Source organism: Mustela nivalis, assembly GCF_964662115.1.
Source record: "Mustela nivalis genome assembly, chromosome: 1".
NCBI classification, from domain to species: Eukaryota; Metazoa; Chordata; class Mammalia; order Carnivora; family Mustelidae; genus Mustela; species Mustela nivalis.
The window spans coordinates 200,096,691-200,114,500 of NC_139020.1; the positions used below are offsets into that span (position 1 = coordinate 200,096,691).

The 17,810-nt window shown below is 54.6% G+C and overlaps 2 protein-coding genes across 5 annotated transcripts in view; one reads left to right on the top strand and one right to left on the bottom strand.

Moving 5' to 3' along the window:
* Positions 1-17,810, top strand: part of FYCO1 (FYVE and coiled-coil domain autophagy adaptor 1) — a 71,821-nt gene that overhangs the window by 42,770 nt on the left and 11,241 nt on the right. For all 4 annotated transcript variants that reach the window (XR_014310977.1, XM_082727950.1, XM_082727951.1 and 1 more), the window contains exons 15-16: positions 13,917-14,012; positions 17,272-17,482. Coding sequence is in view for 3 of the 4 variants with exons in the window: in XM_082727950.1 (XP_082584076.1) it covers positions 13,917-14,012; positions 17,272-17,482 (307 nt within the window). In the remaining variant the exon portion in view is untranslated. The remainder of the gene's footprint in view (positions 1-13,916; positions 14,013-17,271; positions 17,483-17,810) is intronic.
* Positions 1,678-3,595, bottom strand: CXCR6 (C-X-C motif chemokine receptor 6; the record flags this gene model as incomplete). The annotated part of the gene is made up of 1 exon (XM_082727996.1): positions 1,678-3,595. One exon carries the CDS (start codon positions 3,593-3,595, stop codon positions 2,573-2,575), a length of 1,023 nt encoding a protein of 340 aa, XP_082584122.1. The 3' UTR covers positions 1,678-2,572.

Below are 17,810 nucleotides of genomic sequence, written 5' to 3' on the forward strand. Positions count from 1 at the left end.
GATTCAGAGAAGGTAAAGGAAGATTCCATGGCCGTGCTGTCCTGGGTTTTCCTAAGCTGCAGAAGGAGGGGCACAGCCTTTCTGCAGGGAGCCTGGAGAGGGCATGTAACACAGGCCCGGGATGGGGCATGGCCTGATGGGCACCTGGTTTTGTTTAGCTCAGCCTGGCAGACCCCTGGTTAGGAAGAAGCCAGCAGGCCCCACAGCTGCCCCTCAGTTACTTTGGACTGGCAGCCCCCAGCTTGACTGTGCAGGCCTCATGAGCACTCCTAGAGGGAAGGAGAGAGGGGGGAGGGGTGGTGTGGATGGTGAACGGGCCTTGGGGAGACAGAGTGCCATGCCCAAGGATGCACAGTCACCGAGCCAGCGGCCGGGTGACCCCAGAGCCCTGGCGTCCCCGTCACACCACACTGCTTCCCTTGAGGGCTGAAGGGCCCCTGGCTTCCTGCCTCTTCACGTCCTCCTTTCCAGGGAGGGCCTCTGTCTCGTTCTGGGGAAGCCAGGGGCTGGGGGCCCCACTCTCCGCTGGGCTAAACCGAGGATGAACTCACCAGGTCTCCCACTTGGAGACCATTTATGTTTTGTCCGCGGTTGGTTTTTTTGTGTGGTTTTTTGTTGTTTGTTGTTTTGTTTTAGTTTTTGTGGTTTTTTTGTGAAGCCAGTTTCAAGACGATAAAGGTCAGCCTTGTCACCGTCGAAAGGGCAGACTTTGTTGAACGAGAAGGCTCTCGGTCCACACGGCCCATGGACACTGGAGGCAGCTGCTCCCTCGGGAGCATTTAGGCGTGAGCGGGAGACAGTAGGGAGGGTCGTGTGGGCCTGGTTAGGCCCGGCCCCTTGCACTGCTGGACCAGGCTATGGGGCACGTCCCCACGGCGCCGGACGCACAAAGCACACACTCACGCACCTTGCCGGCTCATGGAGGATGACCTGCGGCCTCGGTGTGTCGCTGGTTCATGGAGGATGACCTGCGGCCTCGGTGTGTCGCTGGCTCATGGAGGATGACCTGCGGCCTCGGTGTGTCGCTGGCTCTCGGGCCGCCATTGCCATTCTTGCAGCCCCTCCCCCCGCCGAGCACACACTGTGCTGAGCACGCTTCGTGCTCTTAAACCCAAGTCCCCCACACGCCAGCCCCCAGAGGCGGGCGCCAGGACGGCCCACATTTCACCAAAACAGAAGAGGTTAAAGGGACTGCTGACCGGTCTAGCCAACGGGTGAGAGCCGGAGCTGGGATTCCACTCTGGTCAGTCGAGACCCCAGAGCCACACCGCTGAGCCAGGCCCACGCCCCCTCCCCGGCCCTGTGCACCCGCTTTCACCATTGGCGATTGGTTCTCTCCATTTTGGTGAGTGATTTTGGGAAGCATGAGCCAAAAAAAGCAACTTTGCCTACTGAGCAGATTGCTAGGATCTAATATAATATACTTAATCAAGTATGACATTCCTGATGGCCTTATCCTGTGACCATATCACGGAGGTTACATGAACGCACTTCACAATTTGTTCAGGAGGTTGCAAGCCAGAGAGGAGGAGGGAACACTGGTATATTCCATTTCCTTCATAGAACAGTGCCTTAAAGTGTACTCGTTTCCTATGCTTTGAGCCCCCAGAATAATCACTTTCCTGTATGTTCCACGCATACCACATTAAAGTAGAACGTGCCTGAGGATAAGCATCGTTTAGAGACTTTTGAAAAGGTTTTATTTCTTTGTCATAAAAATCATATACTCTTTGACACAGGCATGTTTGTGTTCTATATACACCAATAATGTGATTTATATATGCGAGAGTGTATCAGGCATTGAACTATTTGAGTTTTTTTAAATGAGCAAACCCATCAAAGAATCCATTTCAGAAATGCCGCTTAGACTCAAGATCGTCTTAAACTCTGCTTTGCACATTTTCCTAACCTTCTCTGGACCCCTGGATTCCTCAGCTGACTCATTTGTTAAGGGCCCATTCATGTTCCCTGGGGTCCTTCCCTCTGGGATTAATCAAAGAGAACATAGGCATCTCTATCAAGTCCAAGCCTAAGGGGAGGCAGCGCCCATCTCATTTGTGTCCGGTGCCTACTGACTTAGGTCCCAGCCGTGTGGCCCCGCACTTGTTTTCATGGCCTCTCTAATATCCCTGCTTCTTAGTGGCCAGAGGAGTGCTCCAGACTGGGGAGCCCGAGCCATCACCTGCCCTCAGCAGCTGTGTGGCAATGGTCCCCGCTTCAGCCTTCAGCCCCAGTCGCCATGAAGGAGAACCTGAGGTCTTAAGGCTCACACATCATTCCCTTGGAGCCAGCGTTCTTGGGCATAGCGGAGGGAAAGCCCTTCCGGTTTTTAGAGCTTCCCCCCAACACACACTGAGCTTCAGGCCTGGGGGTCTAAAGGAAAGCGGAATGTGTTCATGCCCGAGAAGCAGCGTCCCACACCAGCTGCAGGGTTCGGTGACTTCTCCATGAGAATGCACGAGCCATAAACTCCATGAGAACGCACGAGAACACGAGCCATAAACAAAGCCTTCCCCATTGCACCCAGAGCGCACAGCCGTGCTCCCGAGAGCTCCCCGGGCCTGGGCAAGGCCTACAGCTGGAACATGCTGGTGGCCTCCACGTTGTGAGAGGCAGAACAGGTCTTGGAAGCCTCCTCGGAAGACTTCCATGGACCTGAGACCCCCAGGTAAGGGAGGCAGCCAATGTCCCTCATGAGTTTCCAGAAGTTCCTCCGAAACTTCAGGCCAACAAAGGCATAGAGCACGGGGTTAAGGCAGGCCCGCAGGTAGGCGACGGCCTCTGTGATGATGATGGCGTAATGGAAGCTGGTCATGGTGGAGTACTCCCAGTTCGTGCTGCGGATGAGCCTCACGAGGTTGAAGGGCGTCTGGGTCAGTAGGAACACGGCCACCACCAGGAAGATGATCTTCAGGGACTTGTGCTTCCGGAAGCCTCGGGCGTGAAGCAGGGTCTTGATGATGACTGAGTAGCACACCATCATGGCGAGCAGGGGCAAGAAGAACCCCAGCGTCATCTGGGCGACGAGAACTACAGTGGAAATCTCTTCATTTTGATAGCCACAGACAAGCTTGTCGAAGTCATGGACGTTGCCGTAGATGATCTGCGGCAGGGAAACCAGCAGGGAGACCACCCAGATGAGCAAGCACATGGCCTTGCCCCAGGCCATCCTCCTTGCCTGCTGGTTGTAGGCCTTGGTGGCCCGAACCACCGCAACGAAGCGGTCCATGGTGATGCAGGTGAGAATGAGCATGGACGTGTAGAAGTTCAAGGTGTAGATGCCCAGCAGGGTCTTACACATGACCTTGCCAAAGACCCACTCATGGATGCTGGCGTAGGCCCAGAAGGGCAGAGTGCAGACAAACACCAGGTCAGCCAAGGGCAGGTTTATCAGGAACACGTCAGTCAGGCTCTTCAGCTTCTGGTAGGAGACGTACACGGTCAGCACCAGCAAGTTCCCCAGCAGGCCGCAGATGAATACCACCAGGTACACAGAGGGCAGAAAGAACTTGCCGAACTCCAGGAAGCCCTCGTGCCCCTGGCTGCTGTCATTGGAAGTGTTGAAGAACCCAGGGTCGACGTAGTCATCCTCCATGGCGCGCGCTCCCGTGAACGCCTGGGAGGCAAACACAGCAGTTACAGGCGGGGCCCAGCACGACCCTCCTGCTCTCCTGCAGTCCTGTTGCCCCACTTTTAGGGAGCAGATAGTCCTTTCCAGAACCCACCTATGTTCTGCTCAGCAACAGCACAGTCCTGTGTACCAGAGACAGCCAGTGCTGAGGGGGTGGTTGCTCCAATGGCATGAGGGACCCTTAATTAGCCCTTAAATCATAAGGCTCGCACCCACCTGGGAGAAAACATATAACCACCCCATGCACAGCCCAGAAAATCCGGTGCCAGCTGGTCTCAAAAGCAAAGGTCCCCATGTGGTAGGATTGGAATGGTGACCTTCTGGAAGTACAGAACTGCTTCGTGGTGGGCAGGCTTGCCTTCACCTGCCCGTGCTGTGCCTCGCTTTCTGTTAAATTAGAATCCCGAACTGCTCTCTGTGGAAGCTAAGGTGCTTATCCCCCCACTCCGGGGCGGGGGGGGGGGGTCTCCATTGAGGTGACCTCCGGAGACCAGAAGGGGTTTGGAGGATGACCAGAACTTCTCTGCCTGGGTAGACAGTCCATCCTGTCTCTTCTCGCCCTCCACTGCCTGGATTTAGGTGTGCAAGAAACCAGGCATGGTGGCGGAGCCAGCCACAGCCGACCACAGCCAGCCCAGCCTGCCCCTTACTGCCTGGCACACCCTGTTCCACCACCAGAGCCTGGCTTCTGGAAGACTTACTCATCTTCGGGAATCTTTTGAAAGGAACCCTTTCCCAGAAGGGAACATTACTTTAGCTGGTGTGACTGGCAGCTTAGGCCCAAGGGGTCTCCTTTAACCAGTGGAAGATCTGGTTGAAATGGGATGCCCGATGGGCTCCTGCAGGGGGGGCTGGGTCCAACCTCACAGCGAGGTTTGTAGCAACAACCCGAAAGCCGCCCTTCCTGCCCAGGGCTCCCAGCCTTTCAAGGCCATCCCTTCCCCACGACTGTGCTGAGGACCACAGACAGGACGTGAGGGTGAGGTGCTGTGGCGTGGGAGCAGGGGCAGCTGTGGCGGGGCTTCGGGCCACTGGTCTGTAGAGACTCAGCCCACAGTGCGGCTCACCACTGGTCACCCAGGGCCATATCCTGCTAGAACCTTAAGAAATCTCCAGAAAAACAGGCATTTGGTCTAGCAAAGTCAGAATGTCAACTGGCCAGACGAGGGCCTGTTCAAGGAGAGATCACGTTCTCCTTTCTAATCTACTTGAAGACTTTTTGTCCTGCCTGGAGATGCTGTCATCCTTGGCACTGCCCCCTCGGTCCTCACGGGGACAGAGCGCCCTTCTCTCCAAGGAAGGACCTCGCTTCTGGGATGCGACTGCTCAGTGAAAGGTCCCTGCTCTTAGACCGCAGGATGTGCGATGTGAGAGCGCGACAGGCCATCCGGAGTCCTCAGGCCCCACCAGCTCTGTGGGCTGCTGGGTTAAGTAGGTCAGATAAGGGCATGTTTGTGTTACTGCTTCATCGCTTGGACAACAAAACAAGTGGCTTTGCTCGCCTTCAGAGTAATATCAAGTCTCCATTCCTGCCTGACTTACCCTTGCCTGTTTATAAAAAAATCCTATTACAGCAGCTGCTGGCACATTAACACTGATGTTAACTGGCTTCCCCCAAGGGCCCATCAGGTCCATAACTTGTACTAAGTTATGTTATGCTGGACAGATTGAGGCTGCACAGTTCTGTGCAGATAGACTAAAAATTAGTTTCCCTGTGGGGCGCCTGGATCTGTTAAACATCTGACTCTTGGTCTGGGCTCAGGTTGTGATCTCAGGGTTGTGAGAGGGAGCCCCACGTCCGGCTCCCCACTCAGCATGGAATCTGCTTGGGATCCTCTCTCCCTCTGCGCTTCCTCCTTGCTCGTGCGTACTTTCTCACTGTCTCTAAATTAAATGGGTAAATCTTCTTTAAAAAAAATCAGTTTCCTTCTAGACATGTTAAAATCACTCATTTCTTTATCTTTAATAGCCAAAGTCCTATGTTGATCTATGCAGGGTTCTTTAATTTAAAAAAGAAGTAATATATTCAACTTTGGAAGCAGTGCAAATGTCTAATAATAATAAATTAGCAAATTGCAATTCAGACATAAAATAGAACACGACTCAGATGTTTAGGAAGTGCTTTAGATGGTTCTGGAGAAAGCACTACATGGACACGACTCCAAGCAGCGGAGGCACAGAGTCAACGTGCACCGTTAGCCTTGGCTGTTACTGCCACAGTGCACAGATGACCAAATGGGTATAAAAGTGGTCATGGTGCTTAACTTGGATCGCAAACCCTTTGAGAGACTCCTGAAACTGCAGACATTTTCCTCAGAAGTAACATGCCTACCTGCCTTTCGTTCCAAGGGATGCCTTTCGTCCCTTTGAGTCCCTCTTCCACGTATTCTGTGGACCCTTGTTTAAGAATCCACGATGGCTGGGCACCTGGGCGTCTCAGTCAGTAAAGCATCAGACCTTTGGCTTCAGCTCAAGTCATGATCTCCGGGTCCTGAGATCAAGCCCCACGTCGGGCTCTCTGCTGGGTTTTGGGAGCTTGACATTCCCTCTCTCCTCTTCTCTCTTTGCCCCTCCCCTCCAAAATTAAAAAAAAAAAAAAAAAAGAATCCACGATGTTTTGTGATTTTGATGATGTATATATTTATATTTATATATTTTAAAGTAGGTTCCATGCCCAAACGTGGGACTTGAATCACGACCCTGAGATCAAGAGTTGAGCTCTACCGGCTGAGCCAGCCAGTAAAAATGAAAAAAAAAAAAAAAAAAAAAAAAAAATGCCCAGAGTTTATCAGTAGTTTGCCTCTAGCTGTGAATTCGTGAGGATTTATTTCCCTTCTCCCTTTATGTTTGTCTATCTTTCTGAAGTTTTTGCAGCGGTCTATTGACTCACATTGGGAAAAGAAATGAGACAATCATCTGAGAGCCTGTATTCTAAATTATAATGCAAAAGAAATGAAAACCAAGAATCAGAGATTATTCAGTGAACAGATGTGGTGAGTGGCTAGACGCTTCTGTCCCCCTAGGAGGGCAGTACCAATGCCATCAGCTTATGAGCTTTCTGTGCCCAGAGCCATGCTAAGTCACTTCACAGTTCTCGGGTCGTGGGGCGGAGGTAGAATTCAAACCAAGAGCAGCCTAGCCCTAAAGCCTGGGCATTTTTCCCCCACACTACACCGCAGGCAGGGATCAGAGGACCCCAGCAGCCTGAGGTTACTACCTGCCTTTTAACTCTATAAACAAAAAGATAAATGACTCACCGGCGAAGAGACTCTGTCAGTTTGTCCTAGAAGTGAGCTCGTTCGAAGCAGCAAGGTCTGCCTCTGTCTCTCTGTGATGTGGTCCGTGTTTCCGTTGACTGCCTTCTGAGAGCCCTTGGTTGGTGATCGTAAGAGACCCAGCCCTACCCACCCCTGCCTTGTTCATCAGAATCCACATGACCAGCTTGCATCTATGTAATTTGGGGGTCAGAGATAGGAAGCGGTGGCTTTCACATCCTGCGCTCCCTGCTGCCTGGCTATGGACATAATCACCTGTCAGGACCTCAGAAGGTTTTTATTTGTAAATGAAGGGGGACAAGAAGTAGGTCTGGCTCAGGCAGCCCACTGAAGACTCATGGCATTTGTACCGTGACATCGTTTTCTTCACTAATCATGTCTCTTTGGAGCCATTGGGGCCTGTCAAGCTCACAAAACCCATGTTGTGCCCCAGGTTTGGGGTATGCCTGCTGCTCCCGCGTGACAGCCCCGGAACCTCACAGCAGCCCTGCAGAGTAGGTACTGTCCCCATTTTACAGGTGGAAACACTGAGGGCCCTAGCCAAAATGGACAGCCCCGCATGCACACAGCTAAAAAACTGGCACTTCCAGGAAACAAACTGAAGTCTCTCTCGTCTCCCGAGCACCAGAGTGCTGCTAGGGGACAGGTCAGCCAGGTGGACACCTAAACCCACATGACCCGGAGTCCTCTGGCTCCCTGAGGCTGTCCTCACTCTTGGAACACCCCAGGAACTGACCACCAGGTGACAACACAGTTCTAGTTGTTGGTCTCCCTGCCCCAGGAATGCTGATGCTTCTGGGGAAGAACGCCCCGGAAGGCGGGAGCTAGAGGGACGCTGAGGCAGGAGCCATGAGACTCTGTAGAGTGTGCACCTCTGGACAGCTGGTAGGTGGACGCAGGGGCCGATGGACGATGAACAAGTGAACGGGCCGAACCAAATGCTGCAGGGCAGTGGGCCAAAGCACCCATCCTCTGAAAGAGACCTTCTAAGGCAAGACATCCCTTCAGAGTGAGCCACCCTTTCCTTTTGGAACCTCTTGTACTTCGAGAGATGAGCTTTTCTAGGGACAAGCCAACTGTGTCATTTGGGGTCAGTTCCAGAACAGAGTTAGAACAGCCTGAGCCTTGTCAAACATGATCACGTGACCAGGACCTTGCGTCTTGGAAGGACAAGTACTCCATGGGAAGCAACGGGCGTTGCCCTGGCCGCCTCCATGACCATGTGTGGGCTCACGGGGTGGGGGTGGGGGGCAGGTTCGTGTGTCTGAGAAAGCATGGCTGTATTTGGCATCACCGTTCTCCAGCGGAAAGTTCTCCGCTGGAAGGCTTGCAGCCAGACCACAGGAGGAGGAGGGAGCCACTCACCCTCTGGGGGCCAGAAGCTTATTTCAACCACTTCGCCTAGTGCCAGTGTTCTCTTCTTATCCGCCAGTTCGTAGCGCTTGGTGTTTCAAGGGCATTACTTTTCTTTGAAACAAAACTCTGAACTTGTCAAGGGCAACAGCCCAGTCACATATCTTGGATTTCCCCTGGAATACTTAAACGTTTTCTAACTAGAACTGGGGGGAGGCTAGATGGGAAGCAGCAGCCACGCCCGTTGCGGGTTTATCTTGAAGTCAGAGTGCGCTGACCTGCCCACTTTTCCAGAACCCCTGATGTTCCTGATGCAGAGCCCCAGGCGGGACATCAGTCCCAGGACCCAGGATGGAGGCAGTTCCTGCTGCTGGCAGAAGCCTTGGTGCAAAGCGCTGGCGGCTGATGGGGGCCGTGGAGGATGAGTTTGGACCAAAAGCCTCAGAAAAAGAGCCCAACCAGAAGGCAGCTCTGACCAGAGCTGGGGAGGCGCGCCCGGTGCTGCCTGGCTCTTGGTTCTGAGGCTGGGCATGTGGGCCTGGGTATTGTGGTCAGACCATGGTTACTAAGTAATCAGAAATCAAAATACCAGAAGTGCTCTTCATCACTCGGGTTTTGAAAGGCAAAAAGGAAGCCAATGACTGAAAGAAAAACTACCAGGAACTTACTTTTAAGAGTCGAATGGGAAAACGCCCCCAGAGCCCACAGAGAGTGGGCACCGTCCCACTCAGTGGCCCTTGAGTCCCTGCGTTGTGGCTGGTGCCACTGAGAAGCCAAATGGTTGGCTTTTCAGAAAATTGTGATGGGTCTGAGTTCAGGTGGCCCCATGAGGCTGGTGGCTGTTGTACGGGGCAGGGTGTTGTAAACATAGAGCCACCTGCTGACTGCGCTGGCCCCTGGACCCTGCTGGGTAGTCGGGCGAAGCGGCCCTTCTCACTGTGCTGCTTGGCGAGGCCGAGGAGCAGCTGGAGCCCTCCGAGGAAGGCGGTCACTAAGACGCACGGGCCGGGGTTGCTTCCTAGGCATCCTTTCTTCCTCTGCCGACCCAACAGCCTAGGATCTGCCCCCCCCCCCACCTCCGGCAGTCTGCAGGGCTGACGTGGTACCGTAACTACATGAAGAAGTAGCTGAGGCATTTCAGTTTGCAAGAGGGAGCTGTTGTAGATTCCAGCCATGGAGACAGGGGACCCCGCCCCGTCCCCCGTGACCCCTCATCCAGGCAGGCACAGACCCCTGCGCTGCATTGCTAGGGACTGGCTCACCATCCGCCTTGTCCGCGGACACTGCTTTATCCCCACGTGGTTCTCAAGTGGAGCCTTGTTTATGTCCTCTGTGTGGGGACTTGTGGGACAGAAAGCCAGCTCACTGTCGAGGATGTAATCTGGACGTTGACTGATCCTAGACAGTGTGAGGGGCAGGATCTGTGGGGGTGCCGGGATGACCAGCCCCAGATGTGTGCGCCCCAAGACTAGGTCAGCTCTCCTGACCCCGGGCTCAGGGACGGGAGCTCAGCAGGAAAGGGTGACATGCCATCAGCGGTCACCATCGGCAGCTGGAGGCTCACATGGCCAGAGCAAGGGGAGGAAGGAAGGGCGCTGTGGGCGCACAGAATGGGTCTCAACGTCTCAGGAAAGCCCCCCAGTGGCAACAGAAGGAAATGGTGCTGGCAGGAGAGAGGGTGCCCCCTAGTGGCCGTGCTTTTGTTCCCGTCCTTCCCAAGCTAGTTTTCCGTCTGCTTTTACCTGACTACCCAGGGGCGTGCATGGGGACACGGAAGCAAAGCAGGAGCCCCGTGATGCAACACTGCCCCTGACAACACACAGTATACTGTTGCTTAGGCATTTTCTATTCAACTTCTTCTAGTGTGGGTCATGGCTTCCTAAATTGGTTTGTGACCCACTCAGTGGGTCGTGACCCAAGATTCGAAAAGCCATCGAGAAGAAACCCCTGTGCCTCTAATCCTTACCCTCGGCACACATCACCCACCCACGCCCGCCTCGCTGGGGGCCTCAGCCAGGGCCGGGAGAGGCTGGGGACCTACCCTGGGAAGCACCTACTTACAGGTAATGAGGGCTTGTCTGTCATCATGGCCAGAGAGGGGGAGCTGGAGGAGGAGAGGGGGTGACGGGTTCCGACATCTTTTCTCTCTGTGCCGGAGAAGGCAAAAGAACCAACCACAGCTTCAGAGTCTGTTCCGTCGAATGTTACTTACCTTCCTCTCATACGGTGTTCGCACTTTGCACAAGGATGAAGGCAAGTGACCTGAGGCAGGCCTAAGTGGCCTTGGGCACATCTTGGCTCCTCAGGCTCCCATATCCATGGCTGTCAGTGGGTGGGGGGGCGGGTAGGTTGATCCCTTGATCAGCGTCTCACACTGATGTTCTGTGATTGTGTTTCTCCTGGGAGAAGGAGGGGAGATCTGGAAGCCCGTGGTCTCAGGAGCCATGGGAGGAGGTGAGCAGGGAGGAGGTCAAGGACCGGGCTGGGGAGGAAGAGGAACCACGGGCCGGGCTTGCCCTCAGTGGCAACGGGCAAGTCAGGCATGTTCTTGGTGCGCGCTCCTTGGGAGGCCTGGAGAAGGCCAAGGGAAGAATCCTTTGGAACCTACTGCTTTTTTTCAGGCCAAGCATTGAACTTGAAGCAGAGCCCGGAGTCCATCTGATTCCATCTCCTCTACGTAGAGAAGGGAGAACCTCAGAGGAGGGATGGGCACCTAGAGTCACCATTAGTCATAAACCCAAGACTGGAACCGCCTGGGAGAGAGGACGCCACCAAGAGCCACATGGCCTCTCCTGCCCTCGGGAGCCCCAGGGAGCTCCAGCTGGACAGACAGAGCCCCCAGGGCTCAGGGCTCCCTGTGCTCAGCCCCCGAAGGGTGGGGTGTTTGTGAAGATGGGCTTCCCCACTTACTGTGGGCTGAAGGGGACTGCCCAGACAGGCCCAGCCAGGCAGTGGGGTGCCAGTGGGTGTCTGGTGATCCCGTAGCCCTGGTACCTCCCCATGCCAGCCCCCACCACCACCCCCTTACAGCGGTGCCCTGACAGCAGAGTCTCCCCCCCCCAGTGGCCTCAGCATGACAGCAGATGGGAATGGGGCAGGGACAGGGGAGCTGAATGGCAGAGAGACTGCTGGGCCTGGCGGAGAGCAAGCATGACATCGGGCCTGGTCCAGTGACACCCTGTCTTGTGCTCAGTGCTTTCCCAAGAGGACAGAGGCCTCTCTCTGGGCAGAAAGACCCTGTAAGTCTGTGGTGGGTGTGCCGCTGCTGATCCCGTGTCTGCCACTCCATGCAGGGCTCGGGGGAGTCCTTATCCTTCAGGGACCTGGCCTCCGTACTCTCTTTGGCTTTGTCAGCATTCCTCTGCCCTTTTCCACATTTCCACGTATTTCTTAGCCCATGGCACTTACACTGTTTGGTTCGTGCAGGTGGCAGGGGCCGAGCCGCTCCATGCCAGTCCTGCAGGGTAGGGACAGCTCAGCTGCTGCCACCCCTACTTCCAAGTGATTCTCAGTCTGGGGGAGACAGCACCCGAAAGAGCTAAGTACGGCCCGGCGTAAGGAGGGCTGTGACAGACGGGGGCCCCGGGGGTGAGTGGGAGGGAGGAGCAGGCCAGATGGGAGCGGGCTGCAGGTGGCCGCGTGTCGGCCCCAGTCGCGGCCCCAGACTAGTGGCACGGGACTGTACCTGCCAGCGCACTGTGACACAGTGACACATGGGAGATCTTCCCGCCCCCACAGCGGAGTGACAGCTGGGATGGGCTGAGGGGAGCCTCACTGAGTGTTGCCCCCTCTGCTCTCCCGCTTTCTGCCACCACACGGAGGGTCCCCGGGGCCTCAGGTGGACGTTCGGGTTCTCCTGACTGGGGAGCCTTGGGCTCAGACGCAGGACGTGGACTGTGGTAGATCATCTGTAGCCTCTCCCCGCAGGCAGGTTGGACACTCCAACCCGTTGAGGGCAGTGAAATACGAGCAGCGGGTACTGGGGACCCCTTCCCAGCAGAGGTGACAGCTGCCGCTCCAGGCAGAAGCTCTGTGAGCAGCAGCGGCCGCTGGGCTGTCCTGAATCTCTGGTGTCCCCAGGGATGGTGTTAGGTCAGGTCCTGAGCCCATGCGAGCACAGGAATTCACCGGGGAATCCTACAGAGCCCGTCCCAGGCTGTGGGTGGTGCGCCACACAGTCCAGACAGCACTGTCCTATTCCAGCAGAAGTCACAGCCGCACTCCCAGGGGAGCCATGAACTTGGTGCCTAAGTGGGTGTGAAGGTGGTGGAGGCAGAGCCGTCTGAGCACGAGGTCTGGATGCTTGCTGCTGGCCACCAACCTTTCCTGGGCTGCTGTGTGTGTGTGTGTGTGTGTGTGTGTGTGTGTTGCCGACTGAGAGCGTTTGCCAAGGGGGAGGGCATGCCGGCATCAGTGTCTAGCACAGACCCGGGCAGACATCTCTGGGCACCATAGTGGGAGGGGTGGGGCTGGACTGCGTTCACTCGAGTTCCCTTGAGGGCCTCAGAGGTCAGGCGAGTGTCTCCGGGGCTGATCTGGTGAGAGCCCAAAGGGTACCTGTCAGGGGAGGGAGGCAGGCACATTGACCTTCCCCAGAGACATGTGGGGAGACCCCTCTGGGGCAGTTGAGAAGAGGTTATTGTGACATTTGGGAAAAAGCTACGCTAGGTGGGAGATGTTCCTTGTTAACAATTGTCCATGAGGCAAATGGTTCTTCTTTTCTGGACTCAGTTTCCTCTGACCAGGCCTGGGGCACTCGAGCTGGTTGGGCTTGAGGCCCCTGAGATCACATAAGCCCACTGGCCGAGCCAGCGTGGGCCTTTGGATGGATGGTGAGCTCGAGTCAGGGTGTGGGGCACTGGCTTGCGTCTCCAGAGCTGCCTGGGCGCCCGTGTCCCGTCAGTGAAAAGGGGGGACTGCAGTCTGCCTTCCCAGAGTAAGCAGTTCAGTAAGCGTTTGAAACGTTCCATGATGGAATAAACACGAGCGCTGGAGTTCAAGTCCAGTAGATGTCTTTGCTGCCGGGCCTCCTAGAGCCTCAAACTCATGTTGCCGTGTGCTGGGGCTCTCTGAGAGGGAGCATATGGTGCCCTCCGCCCCTGGCCCTGGTGTGTCCCAACTCCCACCTGGATCACGGTCGGAAGCAAGTCTGCGCTGCTGACTGGCCCCGCTGCTGGCTGTCCATGCAGCCGACCGTGGGTGGTGAGCGAGAGAGGCCAGGTGGCTTCGTCCCACTGCTCGCTCTTGGCCCATGCCATTTCCTGGGTGTGTGTCCTTGCTCCCCAGAGATGGGCCAGAGCAGGCTTGGCTAGTCCCGGCCAGGCGCTGGCCAGGCAGGACCCTGGGACACTGCTAATGGCGTTCCACTGGCGTGGGACAGGAGGGTGGCCCATATAAGTTGCAGGCAGCCCCTCCCCATGGCCACCAGAAAGACCCTAGAGACTTCGTGCCAGCCCTGTTGGCTTCTCCCAGTCCTGCCTGCTCAGCCCCGGCCCCTCTGCCCCTACCTGCTGGACCCTCTGCCATGGCCTCTGGGACTGAAGGACCCTGAGCATTCTGAGTTTGGCTACGCGGCTCCAAGGCTGGGGGCCCCTAGGATGTGGGACTCTGAGTGCCAATGGCTAAATGGCTGTGTGTTCTTGTGGGTGACATTCCAGGGACACCATGTCAACCTCGCTAACCCCTGAGGACACTGAAGACATGCCGCCAGGACAGGATGCCGAAATCTGCTTGCTGAAGTCTGGAGAGCTGATGTAAGTGACAGGTCTCCGAGCAGGACGCCCCAGGCTGTCCCTCTAGGGGAGGAGGAGCTGGAAGCACCCCAGAGGCTCTGACTTGGCACCAATGGTGACTTCATGTCTGTCCTTTTTTCTTTCTTTCTTTCTTTTTTTTTTGTTTAGTACAATTTATATAAGGTAAATTCCCTCTTTATATGCACGGTGCTTAGATTCTGACAAATAATACAGTGTAATCACCCATCGTCCTGCCAACCTCCAAGCCCAGCTGGCTGCACATCCTAGTTGTGCCAGAGATGGGAAGGTCCCAGGTCCGGAATAGAACAGTGTCGCCCCCATGTGGCCACAGTGAAGAGCGAGAGCAGGTCCCTCACCCTCCGAAGCTCCCCGCGCCCCCATAGCCATCCCTTCCTCACGCCCCCTGTGCCTTGTGTGCTGCTTTTTTGAAAATAACTTTGGTTTGTTCTCTTACTGTAAGAGCAGTACTTTTTCATTGTCAAAAAAAAAAAAAAAGAAAAGAAAAGAAAAGAGAGACAAACCGCTTCGGTGTAGAGCTCTCCAGTTTTTAAAAATACGTATGTACATCATTTTCTATACAAAGAAAACGTTCTGCATCTTACTTCACAGTCTTTTAAGACTTACAACTGTGTATTTTCACGTATCCTGTTCTTTCTCTCCTGGGTTGTGTCTAAAGGCTGCATGATGGTTTAATAGTCACTGAGTAGATTCACCGATACCGAGCACCTAGGAGGCAGCAGGTATGGTCTGTTCTAGGTCCTTGGAGTACATCAGTAACAAAGATCCCTGCCCTCGTGTTTAGTTCATATTCCAGCAGGGGTGGACCATAGATGTAAGTAAACAAGTGAATTGCATCGTGCATTACAAGGTGCTATGGCTCTGGAAAGGAAACAAAGTAGAGTGATCTTGAATAAAGTGGCACTAAGAAGGTAAGACCGTAGGGAGGGAACAGCATTCAGGCAGAGGGAACAGTTGGTACAAAGGCCTTGGGGCAGAATGGTATCTGCCATGTTCAAGGAACAGGGAAACGGCCAGCGCAGCTGAAGCAGAAAGAACAAGAGAAACTGAGTCAGAGAGGGAAGGAGGCGCCTGTCACATCAGGCCTTGTTGACCATTGTGAGGACTTCGGCTTTTAATCTGAGAGAAGGGGGAGCCCAAAAATGAGGTTTGGAACAGAACGATGACTTAATGTAATTTACATTTGAAAAAAGATCATTCCGGTTACCATGTGGAGAATGACTATGGAGGGACAGGGCAGAGCAGGGAAACCAGTAGAATTCACATTTTTGATGTGAGTTGTGTAGACAGTGGGCTCCTTTTATTTAAGATTATATTTGAGGCGTGCCTGGGTGGCTCAGTTGGTTCAATATCTGACTCTTGGTTTTAGCTCAGGTCATGATCTCAAGGTAGTGAGCTGGAGCCCCATGTTGGGCTTCAAGCTGGGCAAGAAGCTTGAAGAAGGAAGCCCGCTTCCTTCCCCACCCCATCCCCTGCTGCACTCATGTTCTCTGTCTCTCAAAAAAAAAAAGAAGATTATATTTGAGCAGAGATGGCAAACCCTTGATTTATTTTTATTAGCCTCTCCTCTGGGGAGACTGAGTATCGTCCTCCCAGTGAACAGATCAGGTCTAGAAAGGTTAAAAAAAAAAAGAAAGGAAGAAAAAGAAAAGACTAGAAGCACAATCCAAGGGACTGAGTGCAAAGGGAAAATTCTGGAACATGAAATTATAAAATGGCCCAGCATCATTGGAGACTTCTGTCAGGATGACGGCTTGCAGTAAGATTTCCATCTTACAAGAAAGACCTCTTTTCCAAAATGGGCCCTTCTGCCTACTCTGAGATTCTTGAGAATCGTGAACACTGGGCAGGGCTTTTTGCAGTAAGATTTCCATCTTACAAGAAAGACCTCTTTTCCAAAATGGGCCCTTCTGCCTACTCTGAGATTCTTGAGAATCGTGAACACTGGTCAGGGCTTTTTGCACCATAATCACAAATGAGGCTTCGGTGAACCCATGGGAAAACGTGACATTGAACTAAATTTTCACAAAAGTGGAATGATTTTTGTCAGGGCTGCTCTGTAGAGCGTTCTGGGTGTTTTCATCCTTGGCTTCTCTTCTCATTAGCATAGTCCCGGGGAATATTTCCACCCATCTCCACAGCTTCGAAGGCAGACGGAACTCTCAGCCTTACTTACTTGCTGTGCAGTCTTGGGCGAGTTTCGTAACCTCTCTGAGCTTTAGTTTCCACTGCTACACGAAGGGAGACAGTAATAGATTTTGGCCACAAAAGGCAGTTTGGTGTAGGGGACACAGGTAGTGGCTTCAGATCCGACCTGGGTGGGCCCGGAACAAGTTTCTTAATCCATTTGGATCTTGGCTTCCTCGTGTGAGATGGGAGCATCGAGCTTTTTGACGCAGCCGTGGAGCTGGTACATGAAGCCTGCAAGCAGAGGGCCTGTCAGGCTCCAGCCACCACCTTCCCGGTTCAGAGCTAAGGAGGTGGGACTAGCCCAAAGCCACACCACCACCCAAGGCCGTGCTAGCGTGCACTGTCCAGGAGGGGGCGCCGCTCAGTTAGGAACAGGCAGCTACAGGGGGACAGCCAGTTCACTCACTCCCAGAGCATCCTCTGAGGCCCTCCTCACACCCAGCAGCAGACGGGCAGAGGAGGAACCTCAGGCTTACGAGGAGGTGAGCCCCGCAGCAGACAGGAAGCAGGGCAGGTACTGGAACCCATTTAAGAAAAGCCAGGGTGCCCCTTGGAAACTTCCAGCAGGCACAGATTTCCATCGAAAAGAGGGACGGCCGAGAGGGCAGGAAGTTTCTAGTGATAGGTGTGCTTCCTGCCCGTGTCAGTTAACATAGAGGGCAGCCTGGACCTGGAGAGAGGAGACGACCAGCTGGGCAGCTGGAAGCTTCGGGAGGGCTCTTGAAAGCTAAGGCCTCTAGCCGCTTCCCATGCGTGGGGGCACAGAGCACCTCAGGCCGGCCTTCACCTCCGGCCGCCTTTGGGGACATGCCAGCCCCACGCAGGCAAGGATGGTCATCCCCATGTTTGACTTCTGTGTCCCCAGTGCCGGACACCATGCCCAGCACCTGGTCAGCGCTCTCCGTGGATGGGAGCTACACATCCCGGCTTCTCCCGTAATCAAACACATCGAACAATGTTCCCCTCCCACCTCTGAGCCACAGGTGAACTTCCCAGCGGGCTCGGGCACATTGCCCGTTTGATCAGGGCCCTCTCTGCATTTGGATTTTAGGATAAAACTACCTCTCACGGTGGACGAGATCGCCAACTTTGGGGAGAGCAACAGGGAGCTGTTCGTGCGGTCCAGTACCTACAGTGTCATCCCCATCACCGTGGCCGAGGCAGGCCTCACCATCAGTTGGGTCTTCTCCTCCGACCCCAAGAGCATCTCCTTCAGTGTGGTCTTCCAGGAGGCAGAGGACACACCGCTGGATCAGTGTAAGGTAAGCCGGCTCCCCACAGGGCGCTTGGGCTGACCTTTCCGAGTGTAGGGTCGCAGCCAATCCTGCCTTCTGCTGGGCAGGCCTCACCTGGACTGTTTGGGCTACAGCCATGAGAAGGACACGTGGAGAAAGGAGGGGGACAAGCCCTCTGGGCTGTATCCCACGGGGCAGGCAAAGCACCTGACCTTAGCCAGCTTGAGGAGGGAAAGGTCTAGACGCTGGACAGTGCTGTCCTCAAGTCTCTGAAGGTTGCTCCTCTGTCAGACAGCTTCTGTCTGACTTGGGGACAGATCACCAGAGGATATAGATCAACCGAGTCTCAGGGTCA